This window comes from Schistocerca nitens, chromosome 12 (assembly GCF_023898315.1).
Source record: "Schistocerca nitens isolate TAMUIC-IGC-003100 chromosome 12, iqSchNite1.1, whole genome shotgun sequence".
NCBI classification, from domain to species: Eukaryota; Metazoa; Arthropoda; class Insecta; order Orthoptera; family Acrididae; genus Schistocerca; species Schistocerca nitens.
Genome location: NC_064625.1, coordinates 101,353,328 through 101,370,105, shown reverse-complemented (window position 1 = coordinate 101,370,105; position 16,778 = coordinate 101,353,328). Strand labels below are relative to the sequence as shown.

Sequence of the window (16,778 nt, the reverse complement as noted above, 5' to 3'; positions counted from 1 at the left end):
GTTGATCAATTTACCACCAAGATGAACCAAGGGCTACCACAGTATCTTCTCAATGACCATTCTACATCTACATCTACACACATACTCCGCAATCCACCATATGGTGTGTGGCGGAGGATACCTCGTACCACAACTAGCATCTTCGCTCCCTGTTCCACTCTGAAACAGAATGAGGTAAAAATGATTGCCTATATGCCTCTGTATGAGCCCTAATCTCTCTTATCTTATCTTTATGGTCTTTCCGCAAAATGTAAGTTGGCGGCAGTAAAATTGTACTGCAGTCAGCCTCAAATGCTGGTTCTCTAAATTTCCTCAGTAGCGATTCACGAAAAGAACGCCTCCTTTCCTCTAGAGACTCCCATCCGAGTTCCTGAAGCATTTGCGTAACACTCGCGTGTTGATCAAACCTACCAGTAACAAATCTAGCAGCCCGCCTCTGAATTGCTTCTATGTCCTCCCTCAATCCGACCTGATAGGGGCCCAAATGCACGAGCAGTACTTAAGAATAGGTCGTATTAGTGTTTTATAAGCGGTCTCCTTTACAGATGAACCACATCTTCCCAAAATTCTACCAATGAACCGAAGACGACTATCCGCCTTCCCCACAACTGCCATTACATGTTTGTCCCACTTCATATTGCTCTGCAATGTTACGCCCAAATATTTAATCGACGTGACTGTGTCCAGCACTACACTACTAATGGAGTATTCAAACATTACAGGATTCTTTGTCCTATTCATCTACATTAATTTACATTTATCTATATTTAGAGTTAGCTGCCATTCTTTACACCAATCACAAATCCTGTCCAAGTCATCTTGTATCCTCCTACAGTCACTCAGCGACGAAACCTTCCCGTACACCACAGCATCATCAGCAAACAGCCGCACATTGCTATCCACCATATCCAAAAGATCATTTATGTAGATAGAAAACAACAGCGGACCTACGACACTTCCCTGGGGCACTCCTGATGATACCCTCACCTCCGACGAACACTCACCATCGAGGACAATGTACTGGGTTCTATTACTTAAAAGTCTTCGAGCCACTCACATATTTGGGAACCAATCCCATATGCTCGTACCTTAGTTAGGAGTCTGCAGTGGGGCACCGAGTCAAACGCTTTCCGAAAGTCAAGGGATATGGCATCCGTCTGATACCCTTCATCCAAGGTTCACAAGATATCATGTGAAATGTGAGTTGCGTTTCGCAGGAGTGATGCTTTCTAAAGCCGTGCTGATGCATGGACAGCAACTTCTCTGTCTCAAGGAAATTCATTATATTCAAACTGAGAATATGTTCGAGAATCCTGCAACAAACTGACATTAAGGATATTGGTCTGTAATTTTGATGATCCGTCCTTCTACCCTTCTTATATACAAGCATCATCTGCACTTTTTTCCAGTCACTCGGGACTTAACGTTGGGCAAGAGATTCGCGATAAATGCAATCTAAGTAAGGAGCCAATGCAGTAGAGTACTCTGCATTCGGTGAATGTTACTGCGTATGGGCCTCCACAACAGGTGCCTGGTTTGTGCACCCATGCTAACTGCTGTTCATTGGTGATGAAGGCTGGAATTTGCACGCCATTACTGCAATTGGACACTGTCTGAGTGGCGGTAGGGTGTGTTTTCAGGCGAATCGTGTTTTATGCTCCATCGGACAAATGGCTGTTGGCACGTATGGCGTGGAGCATCTGAAAGCAACTATGCTTCTTGTGTTATGGTCTAGGGAATCTTTTCATAGCATTCCCTGGATGACCTTGCCATTCTGGAAGGCACAGGGAATCAACACAAGTATGATTCTGTGTTTGAGGGCTACGTCCATTCCTACATGCAGTTTGTTTTTCCTCAGCACTATGGCATCTACCAGCAGGACAATGCAATGTGTCACATAGCTTACGGTGTACCTGTGTGGCTGGAAGACTATCGGAATTAAAAATGGGTCGAACTCGTTCATTCCCGTGAAGTACTTCATTCATTTCACTCTTTGCCGTGAAGCGTTCAAATGAAGTAGTTCATTCATGAAGTACAGAAGCCTGGCGAAGTTGCCCAGTTCGCCGCTCAGCCGCGGCTACACTCGCTTCGCCTCACTCGTACAATAAAGCTTCGTAATACTTCATAATTTTACCAACAGATGGCTGAACTATGCAGTAACGTGCACGCAACATTTTACGCTCTTACGGCGTCTGAGTTAACTTAAATAGAGCATGGTCAAAGGTGACAAAGGAAAGATAAACAGAGAAGCCTGTCACATATAAAGAAGGTATTACATTTAATCTTGCTCGACATTTTCTCATGAAGTGCCCAAAAAAGTCTTATTATTTGTTGTATTCATGGACTGAAAACTAGGGCTATCAACGAAATGCAGTCCAATTTTATGTTCCTTTTAAAATTTAATCCAAAATAGAATGAGTATGTTTACCACTGTCACAAAGTCTATATTCTACATTAAGTAATTATTCAGATGTTTTCCTGTAGATTTTATTTTTGTTGAGAATAATAACCCTCCAGATTCAAAACGTACACTGTCACCTGTAGTCATTGGTACGCTTTCAGGTAAAATCCCTCTTTTAGTGTTATTAACAAACCTTTAATTTTCATGTTGGCTGTGCGTGCTCACACAGCCAGTCTCTTCGTTTGTATCTGTAATATTCATTTGTCCGCAAGCGTTGCCAATGGCAGGCTACCGGTAGACGCGAAGTATAACTGCATAAATAGTCACGGGTAATGATGTCAGCACTGCAGGAAACAGCTGACACTGCCTTTCCCTCGCCCCTCACCTCCCCAACCCCTCGCAAACCTATCATTTCTCACAAACGCCTCACAATTCGTCGACAGGCAGTAGAGGGGGGGGGGGGGGGGGGGGGCTGAAGTCAAGGGAGAATGAGTGATGTAGCGCCGATGTAATGGGAGAGGGAGAGGGGAAGAGAGTGAGTGAACTAGAAAATAGTGTGGAGTGTGCTATCTGTGAAGAGTTTGAAGTACCAGTTCATTGAAATTGAGTGGTTAGTTCACACTTCACTGGAGTGAAGTGTTCATTTGAACGACTCATTCACGAGCTCCCCATCACTAATCGGAATGAGTTTATCGTTCTCCCCTTGCCGACAGACTCCCCATATTTAAACCCGATTGAGAATCTGCGGGACCACATTGATGGGGCTGTTTGCAATGTGGACCCTCAACCAAGAAACTTAGCACTGCAGGCCACGGTACTGAAGTCAGAATGGCTCCAAACCCCTATTGGTACCTTTCACAACCTCATGAACTCTCTTCTTGCATATCTTGACCCTGGCCCACACTGGAAAAGGTGGTTGTTCAGGCTTTTGACAAGTGGTCACATTTATGAGACTTATTACCAAATTGAAATGTTAATTATCAAAATTTGGATCATGATTTTGTACAAAAAATAACATTGTTTATTTTGTCTAGTAAGTGATGAAAATCCAATATTCATTATAAATTAGATCTGGTACAAAAATGTGAAATATCGTAATGTTAAATGAAAAATCCAGTAATACTGTAAGTATGTATTTATTTGCAATCTCTAGAAATAAAAAAAGAATTTTATTTTCTGTTTTAATGCTTTACTTCTTTGTACCAAATTTTAATTTATTATGGACATCCACATTTTCATGCAATTTAATATTAAAATTTAAAAATGTTATATTTAGTAGTAATCTAACATTTCAGTTTAACAGTGAATAAACAATTCAAATGAAGAGTAAGATGTACATATATATCCATTCTCTGCAAACCACTGTGAAGTGTGTGGTGTAGGGTTCTTCCCACAAATTGGGATTTCTTCCCATTCCATTCAGAGGTAGGGCCCAGGAAGAATTACTGCTTAAAAGATCTCTGTATGTGCTGTTATTACTCTCATCTTGTCTTTGCTGTGTCTGTGGCAGCAGTAGTTAGCCGACAATAGTGAAGTCATAGATTCTTCACTTAAGAAGTGCTGGTTCTTGAAACTTGACAAGTATGCTTCAGCAGGAAATGGGTACAGAATAGAAGTAGATGCTGCTGACAGTGAACTAAGATTCCTCCAGGCTAGAGATGAGCAATTTACATCCTACAAGGCAAGCTTCCTTGGCCATATCTATATTTATATCTTTGCTGAGATTGGATTTACGGGTGTTAGGCTGTGGTCTAATGCATTTTTCTGCAGGCAAGATAAAAGAAGCTTACATTTGAAAATTAATTATATCTTTACAATCTCCTACAGTAGGAGGTGAGAATTTTGACACAGAAACATACCATAGACTATGGCACAACATCCATTGTAACCAGAGCCATCAATTTATGTCACCCAGTTGCTGATGTGTCTAGGAAACATATGGCTCTCTGTAAGTGTGGTGGCATAATATATTGCTCCCTGAATGTTTTAGGGGAAGTTGTGGGGTGTTGTGATTGCATAAATTACAAATGAACAAATAAAGGCAATGTCAGTTGGAAAGATGGTTGTAAAGAAAATGAAATGTCAGTACTTAATTTGTTTTGCTCCATTAAATTCAAGGTATTTGATTAAAGAATGTTTTGTTGTGGAATCCTCATTTTAAGGAGAAAAAGGAAGGATGGGAGAATACAAGGAAAGCAAGTGAGAGATATGTAGATATAAGATAATTGTAATAAAGGAAATGCAGAGAAAGACAGATTTGGAGAACGGAGTTGACGTCGTCGTCGTCGTCTTCAGTCTAAATTCTGCAAACGCCTTCATCTGCACAGAACTATATCAATATACATGCATTTCAAACTGATTGCTGAATTCAAGCCAAATCTTCCTCTGGAATTTAATTTCCCATTCTCCGCAGTCCCCTCCATTTCTAAACTGTCAGTTTCTTGATCTCTGATGAGCACAATTCCTGTTAACTAAATGCCTCATTTGGTCCAGTTGTGCCATAAATTCCTTTCCTACTTAATTTAATTCAGTACCTACTAATTAGTTTTAATCTGATCTACCATCTAATCTTCAGTATTCTTCTATATCATCATATTTCATAACCTGTTTTTTCTTGTTTGAACTATTTATTGTCCACATTTCATTTCCATACAATGCTGCACTTTGGGCAGATATCCCCAAAAAAGACTTCCTGACATTCACAAGGGTTCTTTGATAAGTCTTTTAAGAAAAAATGTTAATTTTGCAAAAAAACTCGCCCAGCTTTTCGACATAGTCTCCTTTGAGGGATGTACACTTGGTCTAGCTTTTTCATACAAAAGTAAACGGCCTTCAGTGATGCCAAAGAATCCATATGAACATCATTCATTTGTGTTTTGATTTGTGCAGCAGTCGAATCCTTCAAATGAAAATGTTTAATAACAGCACGAAACTTGGTTTCTTCACTTTCAGTCACAGTCGACTGACAGCTGCCAACAGTGAACCATTTCAAAAGCATCTGTTCTCTTCCATACATGGCTACACTCCATGCAAATACTTACAAAAAAAGACTTCCTGACATTTAAATCTATATTTGATGTTAACAAGTTTCTCATCTTCAGAAGTGCTTTTCTTGCCATTGCCACTCCACATTTTATATTATATCTACTTTGGTCATCATTAGTTATTTTGCTGCCCAAATAGCAAAAGTCATGTACTACTTTAAGTGTCTAGTTTCCTAATCAAATTCCCACAGTATCAACCAATTTAATTTGACTACATTCCATTATCCTTCTTTTACTTTTGTTGATGTTCATCTTACATTTTCTTTTCAAAACACTGTTGTTCATAGGGTCCCGGGTTCAGTCTCTGGCTGGGTGGGGGATTTTCTCCACTTGGAAGTGCTTGCGTCTATTGTCATCATCGTCATCGACATGCAAGTCGCCAAAGTGGCATCAGATAAAAAGACTTGCACCAGGCAGGCGAACTCCCCTTCTGGCCAGATAAGCCATATGCATCTTTCATTTCATATCAAAACTCTATATATTCCGTTCAGCTGTTCTTCCTTTCAGTTTCTCATCTCTGAGAGGATCAGAATGTCATCACTAAACCTCATCTTTTTTCTTTTTCTTTTTTTTTTTTTTTTTCTCCTGAACCTCCCTTGCAAAGATACTCCTTGCTTTCCTTCACAGTTAGATGAATGTACAGAGTGAATAACATTCAGGATAAGCTACAACACCATCTCACATCCTCCTCAACTACTGTTCATTTACACATCCTTTAATTCTTACAGTTGCAGTGTTGTATCTGTACATGTTGTGGATAACCTTTTTCTCCCTGTATTTTTATCACTGGTACCTTCAGAATTTTACAGAACTTATTGTATTACTGGTGCATTTATGTAGACTACTTGTTTGTTCCCCAGCTTGTTTTAGCTTTCCACACTGTTATCAGTTATTTGACTGGAGCAGCTGCTGTGCATATGAAAATGGTAGTTCCTGCGCATGATGTTTTTCCGTTTGTTTTGACTTAAATATTGTAACATTCTTGGTGGTGAATAGTATACGTACAAAAGGAGGGGGTGGGGGGGATGTGTAAAGCAAATACAGCCTAACTGAAACAATACTGCCTTCATTTGACAAGTAGTACTGAAGAATTGATTGAATGAGTGTTGCATAAGCCACCTTTCATGTGGATAAATTACAATTCTTTTGAATTCATCCATTGGATATCAGATTGCCACCTGCTTTCTCTGCGACTAAGTTTACACTGTCATTCCTCTGTAGAAGTGTCTCATGACCGAGAGCTGTGGCTTCTGCAGGCAACCGGCACGCTACTTCGATCCCGTGACACAACTGCCGTTCGGGAACGTGCAGGCGTTCCGCATCCTGCGTGAGGCCTACTACAGCCAGCTGGAGTCGCGGGCAGAGGCGGCAGCTGCCGCGACGGGACCGGACCGCAAGGAGCCCGAGCCGGAGATGGCGCGCTGGCTGGCTTGGAGGCGGCGGTTGCGCGAGGCGCGAAACTCGCTGCTCGGCCGTACGGTGCGCACCGCCACCCAGAACCAGCAGCAGGCTCAGGGACAGCAGCAGCCGGCAGGCGAGAGGACCGTGCCAGCACCGACGACAGGTGAGTGCTCTCTGTAGGAGTTTTATTTGGTGGTGAAATTTGTAAAATAATTAAATTCTGAAGCCACATTTACACTGAGTTTGGAATACCTTTTGCAACAATATTCGCAACCTAGTTTGCATATACTACTGGACTTTTGATGTTTATAACATGTTTGCAATGGGTTTGCATCATGTCAAAATAGTGTAAAATGTTTTGACTACAATAAGGTAGTTCAGGTAGATGTAGGTGTCAGTGGTTATGTAGAATTGGAGAGGGTTGCAAGGGATAGACTAGCACAAAGAGCTGCTTCAGACCAATCTTTGGACTGAAAGACAGCAACAGTAACAATAGATTGTCCTTTATTGACACTGTTAATGAGTCCAGAATGAGATTTTCACTCTGCTGCAGAGTGTGCACTGATATGAAACTTCCTGGCAGATTAAAACTATGTGGTGGACCAAGACTCAAACTCGGGACCTTTGCCTTTTGCGGGCAAGTGCTCTACTAGCTAAGCTACCCAAGCACGACTCGCGCCTTGAACCAGGAGAGGTACTGTAAAGTTTAGGAGGTAGGAGACGAGGTACTGGCAGAAGTAAAGCTGTGAGGACGGGGCACGAGTCATGCTTGGGTAGCTCAGATGGTAGAGCACTTGCCCGTGAAAGGCATAGGTCCCGAGTTTGAGTCGCTGTCCAGCACACAGTTTTAATGTGCCAGGAAGTTCCACTGTTAATGAGTGTTTGCAGTGGATCGTGCTTAATTCTGCGGCCAATAGGCAATGAAAATGGAAGCCAACATAATTTGCTGTATGACACTCACTCGTGGCAATACATTAAAGTATTTTGTAAATCACCTCTCACAGCCAGTACCCAGCATCACACAATGAAAATAAATACATACAAGGTTAGTCTGGAAAGTAATGTGTTTATTCCACCACCACCACACCCTCCTTCTCCAGATAGGTTCAAGAACTTCAATTAAAATTCTTTGAAGTATGTCCCTTTTTCATCAGTACATTTTTTGCCAATGTGATTTCCAAGTGTCGCAAGCTTTCTGGAACTACTGTCGGGATGCTCTTCAGAGAAGACATCAAAGTAGCTTGCACATTGTCAACTGAATTGAGATGCTTTCCTTTGAGTTCACTTTTCAGCCAAGGGGACAGTAGAAGTCCGCCAGGGCCAGGTTTGGACTGTTGTCATACTGATCCTGGTCAGGTAGGCCCTGACAACAAAGGTGGTGTGAGTTGGCACGTGAAGAAGCGTGGAACTCCTTTCAGACATGAACAACCCTATGATTCAGTCTGTGGAGCACTTCCTTGTAAAATTGAGCATGCCCTACCCCCTTTGCATGAAATAAACAATGAGTGAGGACTTCAACCGGGACATGCTCATGTGAAGGTGCGGTGATGACGTCGTTTGCCATTCCGCATCCTGCCTGTTTGACTCCAGATCATACCAAAAGAGTTGTGACTCTTCCCCAGTGATCACATTGTCTAGGAAATTGGAATCGCCTTCTCAGAGTTGCTTGAGTTCTTCACACACTCGGTGTTGCTTTTGCGTGTCGGTCAAAACTCTAAGCACAAGTTTAGCAAAAATCTTCCACATAGCCAAGTCTTCCGATACAATCTCACAAACAACTGTTTTTGGCAATTCCAGTTATTCTGACTTCAAACAAACACTAATTTGACGGTCTGAATTCAGTAACTGGTGCACACGAGTCACACAAGCATCCATTCACAATGTTGAGACGCCTCCTGTGCAGACCTCGTCAATGACTTCCTCCCGACCTTCTCTAAACGTCTCTTGCCATTTGTTCAACTGCGATCTGGAAAGACAATCGTCCCCAAAGGCTTCCCATACCCATACAAGTCCATCCGCTTGATACAATTTGAAGTGAGACTCATTTTGTTGAGCTTCGCTTAAAACTGTATCACATAAAATTGCTCTGAAGCAGTGAGAGTCAACTTGCCACCACTGGACGTTCCAGCTTTCATGGTGGGCTGTAGGGAGTAGGGGTTTTAAATTTTTTTCATTAGGTTTTCATAAAATTTTGTCATATGTTATGTGGTAAGTACTTATTATTATATGCATTAACTTCCTGTAACTCTGACTTATAAATTTTATGAAGAACAATTGCTTCCTGACTTTACACATCACTATTACTGTGGAATTTGTGGGTGGTTTGAAAAGTTTCACTACTAACAGTGACGCAGAAGTGGACAGTAGAAAAAATGGTTGACAAGCCCTGCTCTAAAGTTTACTCCATCATAACCACTACATAGAGGTTCACAGAAGGAGGTGTCTTAACCCTTCAGGAGCACAGAGGCAATTGAGCAATCTACTGCTGGAAAGTTAAGGTTTCCTCCCACCCTCCGCTACTGGTCCAGTTGCTCTGTGATGTATAGTTGTGTCACAAAAAAAATACACTGAAGAGCCAAAGAATCTGGTACACATGCATAATATCGTGTAGGGCCCTGCGAGCACACAGAAGTGCCGCAACATGACATGTCATGGACTCGACTAATGTCTGAAGTAGTGCTGGAGGGAATTGACACCATGAACCCTGCAGGGCTGTCCATAAATCTGTAAGAGTATGAGAGGGTGGAGATCTCTTTTGAACAGCACACTGCAAACCATCCCAGGTATGCTCAATAATGTTCAAGTGTGGGGAGTTTGGTGGCCAGCGGAAGTGTTTAAACTCAGAAGAGCATTTCTGGAGCCACTCTAACAATTCTGGATGTGTGGGGTGTCGCATTGTCCTGCTGGAACTATGCCCAAGTCCGTTGGAATGCACAATAGACATGAATGAATGCAAGTGATGAGACAGGATGCTTATGTATGTGTCACCTGTCAGACTAGTTTCTACACATATCAGGGGTCCCATATCACTCCAACTGCACACACCCCACACTATTACATAGCCTCTACCAGCTTGAACAGTCCCCTGCTGACTTGCAGCTTTCATGGATTCGTGAGGTTGTCTCCGTACCCATACATATCCATCTTCTTTATACAATTTGAAGTGAGACTCATCCAACCAGGCAACATGTTTCCAGTTATCAACAGTCCAATGTTGGTGTTGACGGACCCAGGCGAGGCGTAAAGCTTTGTGTCATGCAGTCATCAAGGGTACACGTGTAGGCCTTCGGCTCTGAAAGCCCATATCGATGATGTTTTGTTTAATGATTCATAGGCTGACACTTGTTGATGGCCCAGCATTGAAATCTGCAGCAGTTTGCAGAACGATTGCACATCAGTCACATTGATCGGTTCTCTTCAGTCGTCATTGGTCTTGTTCTTGCAGGATCTTTTTCCAGCCACAGCGAGATTTGATGTTTTCCCATATTCCTGATATTCATGGTACACTCATGAAATGATCATTTGATAAAATTCTCACTTCATCACTACTTCGGAGACACTGTGTCCCATCGCTCGTATGCTGACTATAACACCACTTTCAATCTGCCTTACATCTTGAGCCATTGTAGCAGCAGTAACCAATCTAACAACTGTGCCAGGCACTTGTTGTCTTATATAGGCATTACCGGCCACACCACCGTATTCTGCCTGTTTACATATCTCTGTATTTGAATACACATGCCTATACCAGTTTCTTTGGCACTTCAGTGTATGAGACATTACTTATCTTGTATCTTCTGTATATCCCATCTGAAAATGAAGCTGAAATGGCTCAAAAAGTAATTTACAGAAATAAACAAGTATTTCCAAAGTGACTAGTCACAGTTGTGTGTATTTATATTAAATACAAAAGTTTTTTCTTTGTTTTAAATGCTTTGTTTGGTTCAAGAATTTATTTCCATTTTTCACACTTTCTTTGAAGGCTCCTTGACTATCGCAGTAGCTGTAAGCCAGTGGCCCAGGTGTATAAAGCTATTAAGAGTATACATTTATTACATCAATTTCTCTCCAATTTAATATTTTTTAGGTGCACCAAATATTGCAGCGCTGTTGCAACAGAGCCAGCAGAAGCAGCAGCAGCAACAACAACAACAACTACTATTACTACAGCAGCAGCAGCAGCAACAACAACAACAGCAGCAGCAACAGCAGCAGCAGCAGCAACAACAACAACAACAACAACAACAACAACAGAAACTGCAGCAGCTGGTGCAGGTGGTGCAGCGCCCCATGCAGCACACACAGCAGACGCAACACACACAGCAGCAGCAGCCTCAACAGCAGGCGGTGGCACAGCTGGCAGGGCAAATCCCGGCACTGGCGTCAGTACCAGTGCTGCAGCAGGTTATCACGATCCCCACACAGCTGCAGAACCCCACCTAGGTCGCCATCACGCTGCACCACGCTGTGTGGCGGACCGCCCGGGGCAGGGTTCCCGGCTCCTCCTCCTAGTCGTCCTCGGACAGTTCCAGATCACTGTTGTCAGCTCGAAGTGTTTGCTGTAATGAATGTGACTGCAAATCTGCTACCGGTGCCACTAACGCCAATGTACTGGGACCGTAAGGTGTCGCAGTTTAGCTTTTGCAGAATATATGTACTAACCGATATGTGGAATATTCGAACCTGACTGTCGTAAAAATTGCCCTGTCAACTGATTTTACCAGTAGCTAGATGGAAGAGAGGTCACAGTTGCAATTCAGCAGTTTAAGAGAAACTTTCAGCTTGGTCAGTTAAATTCGACTGTGCCACCTTTTTGCACATTAACTCCGAATACTGTTGTTACAGTTTATTTACTCCAATAAATTTATGTACCTTGAAAGAGTACATTGTACACTCTGAATAATAACAGGTGTATTAGTTCAAACAATTTATGTCAGCCTTCTTACATTGGATTTCTCTTTACTTTTACTGCGATAATTGTTATCATTTTGAAGATCTGTTTGCAAATAATCTTTACACAAAATCTTTTAGGATTGTTCCCTCGCTGATACACTGTGATATAATTGTGACTTTCACACAGAATAAGACAGAGTACACAGAATCCTTGAAGTCTGTGATGTACAGTCCCTGTAGTGTGCTGTTCTAACAAGCAGAAACAGGTTTGGTAGAAAACTTGCCACCCAGTATGATGCTCCTCCAAGAATTAGACCCACTCACAGAGGATTTATATTAACAAGTCTTTCAAAACACACACAAATACAATTGAATCTCACTGGTATATGTAAATACAAAAATATGTAATCTGATAGATAAAAAATCTACTCACCAAGCGGCGGCAGAACACGCACGTAAAAGACTGTTGTAATTGGCAAGCTTTCGGAGCCAGTGGCTCCTTCTTGAAGTTGAAGGGTTGAAGGGGAAGGAAGAAGGGTGAAGGAAAAGAATTGGAGAGGTCTATAATTGATTGCTTTTTTGTTATAAATACAAAAATAAACATATCTATTACCTGTTGTATTAAATTTTTTAGATCAGTCATTGATCAGCGGTAGAACTTCTTGTGGCAAGGGCTCTGAGAGTCTCGTTCCACTGCACACACTTCTTATCTAAACCACATGGTCAAAAACTAATCATATTAAATGACACATTTCAGTAGAGCAAGCTTCCACCATCAGACATGGACACCATCTCAAAAATCAGAATATCTCGTCACATAAAAGCTACAGATTGGATAACCATAAAAATAATTTCAAATTAAGTTCTACAGTGCATCTGTAGTTGGTAGCTCGTGTTATCCGACTCCTCGTCTCAGCTTTCGGCAGCTTGTCTTCCTGTGTGTCCAATATACTGTGACTGACAAGAAACACCACTTGTGCACATCTGGAGCTCAAGTCATTTAACTCTGTTTTTATGCAAGCGATTTCAAGGTGATTAATATTGTAAGTGTAGTTGAGGTGAAATATTGTCTGAAATTGTTAGATAATTAATGGAGTTGTTTACACACTTTGAGCATGATATGAGATGATGTCATAGCTGTGGTGAGATTGCCTGTTGTAAGTGCTGCTAAAGCAAAACATTCATTAGAGACTGCCAGTTTTTCAACTCCATCATTTGTTTTGTAGCTGTCACAGAAACAGGTGACCTATCAGAGAACAATTTGCATTACTGGTTTCTTCTTATGAGAAATTCCCTTTTTGAAAACGAAGGTGTACTTTAGTGAAACTGTAAGACGAATATACATATGGTTTACAGTCACAACAAAAAATAATTTCTGCTTTTAAGGTGTGTATATCTGCTGTGGTTATGCTGCTTTGTGGCAGGAAACAGTCTGGTTTTGTTGTAATCTCAAAGATGAAGACTGGTTAATCAAAGATAAAGACTGGTCAAACATCCTTGCATCATGTATATTTTCTGTAAATAAAGGAATTTTGAGTCAGTAATGGCAATATTTTATGGAGAAGCAGTATAAGTGTTGTGTGTGTGTGTGTGTGTGTGTGTGTGAGAGAGAGAGAGAGAGAGAGAGAGAGAGTGTGATTTCCATTGACACCTCATATTGTTACTTATTATGACTTAATGCTTTTCAGATAGACTGAAACTGCTTTTGCCTCAGTTTCAGCAAAATATTTACTAAAACCCTTGAGAAACAAGGCATAAATTCAATTCGTATCAGTATATGAAGAATGTATTCATCAGTGCTACATGAGCCATTACACTTCATCAGGAATTTTTCAAATCCCTAAACTGCGAAAAAGGAAAATATCTTCTAATGAATCATGTGTGAGCAACCTATGTTTTGTTGATGATATTGTTCTGTTATTCACATACACTACTGGCCATTAAAATTTCTACACCAAGAAGAAATGCAGATGATAAACGGGTATTCATTGGACAAATATACTAGAACTGACATGTGATTACATTTTCACGCAATTTGGGTGCATAGATCCTGAGAAATCAGTACCTAGAACAACCATCTCTGGCCATAATAACGGCCTTGATACGCCTGGACATTGAGCCAAACAGAGCTTGGATGGCGTGTACAGGTACAGCTACCCATACAGCTTCAACACGATACCACAGTTCATCAAGAGTAGTGACTGGCGTATTGTGACGAGCCAGTTGCTCGGCCACCATTCACCAGATGTTTTCAGTTGGTGAAAGATCTGGAGAATGTGGTGGCCAGGGCAGCAAGTCGAACATTTTCTGTCTCCAGAAAGGCCCGTACAGGACCTGCAACATGCGGTTGTGCATTATCCTGCTGAAATGTAGGGTTTCGCAGGGATTGAATGAAGGGTAGAGCCACGGGTCGTAACACATCTGAAATGTAACATCCACTGTTCAAAGTGCCGTCAATGCGAACAAGAGGTGACCGAGACGTGTAACCAATGGCACCCCATACCATCACACCGGGTGATACGCCAGTATGGTCATGACGAATACACGTTCACTGCAATGTCGCCAAACACAGATGCGACCATCATGATGCTGTAAACAGAACCTGGATTCATCCGAAAAAATGTTTTGCTATTTGTGCACCCAGGTTCGTCATTGAGTACACCATCACAGGCGCACCTGTCTATGATGCAGCGTCAAGGGTAACCGCAGCCACGGTCTCCGAGCTGATAGTCGATGCTGCTGCAAATGTCATCGAACTGTTTGTGCAGATGGTTGTTGTCTTGCAAACATCCCCATCTGTTGACTCAGGGATCGAGACGAGGCTGCACGATTCGTTACAGCCATGCGGATAAGATGCCTGTCATCTCGACTGCTAGTGATACGAGGCCGTTGGGATCCAGCACAGCGTTCTGTATTACCCTCCTGAACCCACCGATTCCATATTCTGCCAACAGTCATTGGATCTCGACCAACGCGAGCAGCAATGACACGACACGATAAACCGTGGTATCTTTGTAAGACTAGGTATGGAGATGAAGTCAACAAGTATCATGGACACCTGAAATTTTTACTGATTGAGCTACAGTCATGTACTATTATGTTAAGGTACAAACCACCTAATACTGATTCTACATTCCACAAATCACATATTTTTCACTACCGAAACATCGAGATTGTATTAGGAGACTTGACTTTTAAAGTGTCAAACGGGGATAGAACACAACTGATAAAAATGGGGAAGAACTAGAAAGAGGAAGCTTATTTTAAATCCTTTAAATCATTTAATAGCAGAGGGGATAATCCAGACAATATCATTATTACTGAGAACATTGCTCATCATATTACGAAAACTGTAGAGGAATGTATCCCCAAGATGCTGCATTGTCCTGTATTTTGTGTAGTTTCTAGAGTTTTCCGAGTAGAAATTGTGTCCTTCATATGCTGGTTTAGCTTCAAGAAAGTGAAATAGAAAGATTACAGAGAAGATATGGATCTTGAAATGGTAGAGGCAGACTCAAAATTCTACAAAGAATTTGTCTATCTTGTACAGAAAACATCAACGAGGCACATTCCACAGGGATGTAGGATCCCATTTATATCTGGTCTTGACTCACACTCACAAGACCTCTTGAACGACTATCGTAGCAAGTAAAATGCAGGTTCCTTCTCAGATGATGCAGCTGAAGTGGAAGAAGAGCTACTTTCAAACACAGCTGAAGAAAGAAGGGGAAGATGAGATAAATTACTGTTTGATCTAGACATGAAACAGAACAGTCAAAGAATGTGGAAGCTGAAAAAAAATATTAGCATTGGTCTTACTGGTCCACTGTTGAGTACAAACGACACTCTGAACCAAAGTGCTCACCAACTTCTACTGAGTGGAAAGACAAGACAGAAGGTGACTAGATTGAATCTTAAGTGAAACATAGGAGGAGAGGGTGAATCTCTAGAAACTCCATTCTCACCTGAAGAACTGGGGAGAGCAGTGCAAGAACTGAAAGAAAATAAAGCAGCAGACTCTGATAACATGTGATCTTAAGAAATAATGCAGTTTAGTCCAAAAACTAATGAATGGCTTGTGAGGATGATGAACAGACATTTGGAAACATTTCACATTGCCATACTGTGGAGGAAAAAACAAGTAGTAACATCACTAAAGCCAGACAAAGAGCCATTTTATTTCCTTAACCTGTCACCTGTATAAGATATTGAAAGACTGATTGTGTCACAAACAGCAAACAAAATTGATGCATAACTTTTGCCTGGACAAGCTGACTTCAGACATGGTAAAGCATGTTGTAGTCAAATACTAAATCTGACTAAACACATTTAAGATGAAACTTTCTGGCGGATTAAAACTGTGTGCTGGACCGAGACTCGAACTCGGGACCTATTGCCTTTCGCGGGCAAGTGCTCTACCATCTGAGCTACCCAAGCACGACTCACGCCCCGTCCTCACAGCTTCACTTCTGCCAGTACCTCGTCTCCTACCTACCAAACTTTGCAGAAGCTCTCCTGCGAACCTTGCAGAACTAGTACTCCTGAAAGAAAGGATATTGTGGAGACTAGGCTTAGCCACAGCCTGGGGGATGTTTCCAGAATGAGATTTTTCACTCTGCAGCGGAGTGTGCGCTGATATGAAACTTCCTGGCAGATTAAAACTGTGTGCCAGACTGAGACTCGAACTCAGGAAGCATTTAAGATGGTTTCAAAAGGAAATTAACAACTGTTGTTGTCTTTCTTGATATTTCTGCTGCCTATGATACAGTAAACCACCACAGACTCGTCGTGAAAATCTATGAAATAACAAAGAATATGCTAATAGGCATGCTACAGAAATGATGTTTCTGTCAAACCCTTCAAGGGAAGAAAAGCAGATGAAGAAGCCAAAAGAATGGATTACCACTAGGGAGTAATCTTTCCCCTTTTCTGCATGATGTGTACACAAATTACCAGCCAAAAATAAAATGATTTATATACAGGGTGCGTCAAAAAAATGTATACACACTTTCCACAATTTATTTCCAATTCTACAAGGT

At 41.6% G+C, this 16,778-nt stretch overlaps 1 protein-coding gene across 3 annotated transcripts in view; it reads left to right on the top strand.

Moving 5' to 3' along the window:
• The window catches only part of LOC126215252 (putative uncharacterized protein DDB_G0268364), a 55,656-nt gene extending 42,373 nt beyond the window's left edge, over positions 1 to 13,283 (top strand). For all 3 annotated transcript variants that reach the window (XM_049941926.1, XM_049941925.1, XM_049941927.1), the window contains exons 8-9: positions 6,702 to 7,009; positions 10,934 to 13,283. In XM_049941926.1, the coding sequence (XP_049797883.1) occupies positions 6,702 to 7,009; positions 10,934 to 11,289 (664 nt within the window). In that variant the 3' untranslated portion in view covers positions 11,290 to 13,283. The remainder of the gene's footprint in view (positions 1 to 6,701; positions 7,010 to 10,933) is intronic.
• Positions 13,284 to 16,778: the final 3,495 nt, after the last annotated feature.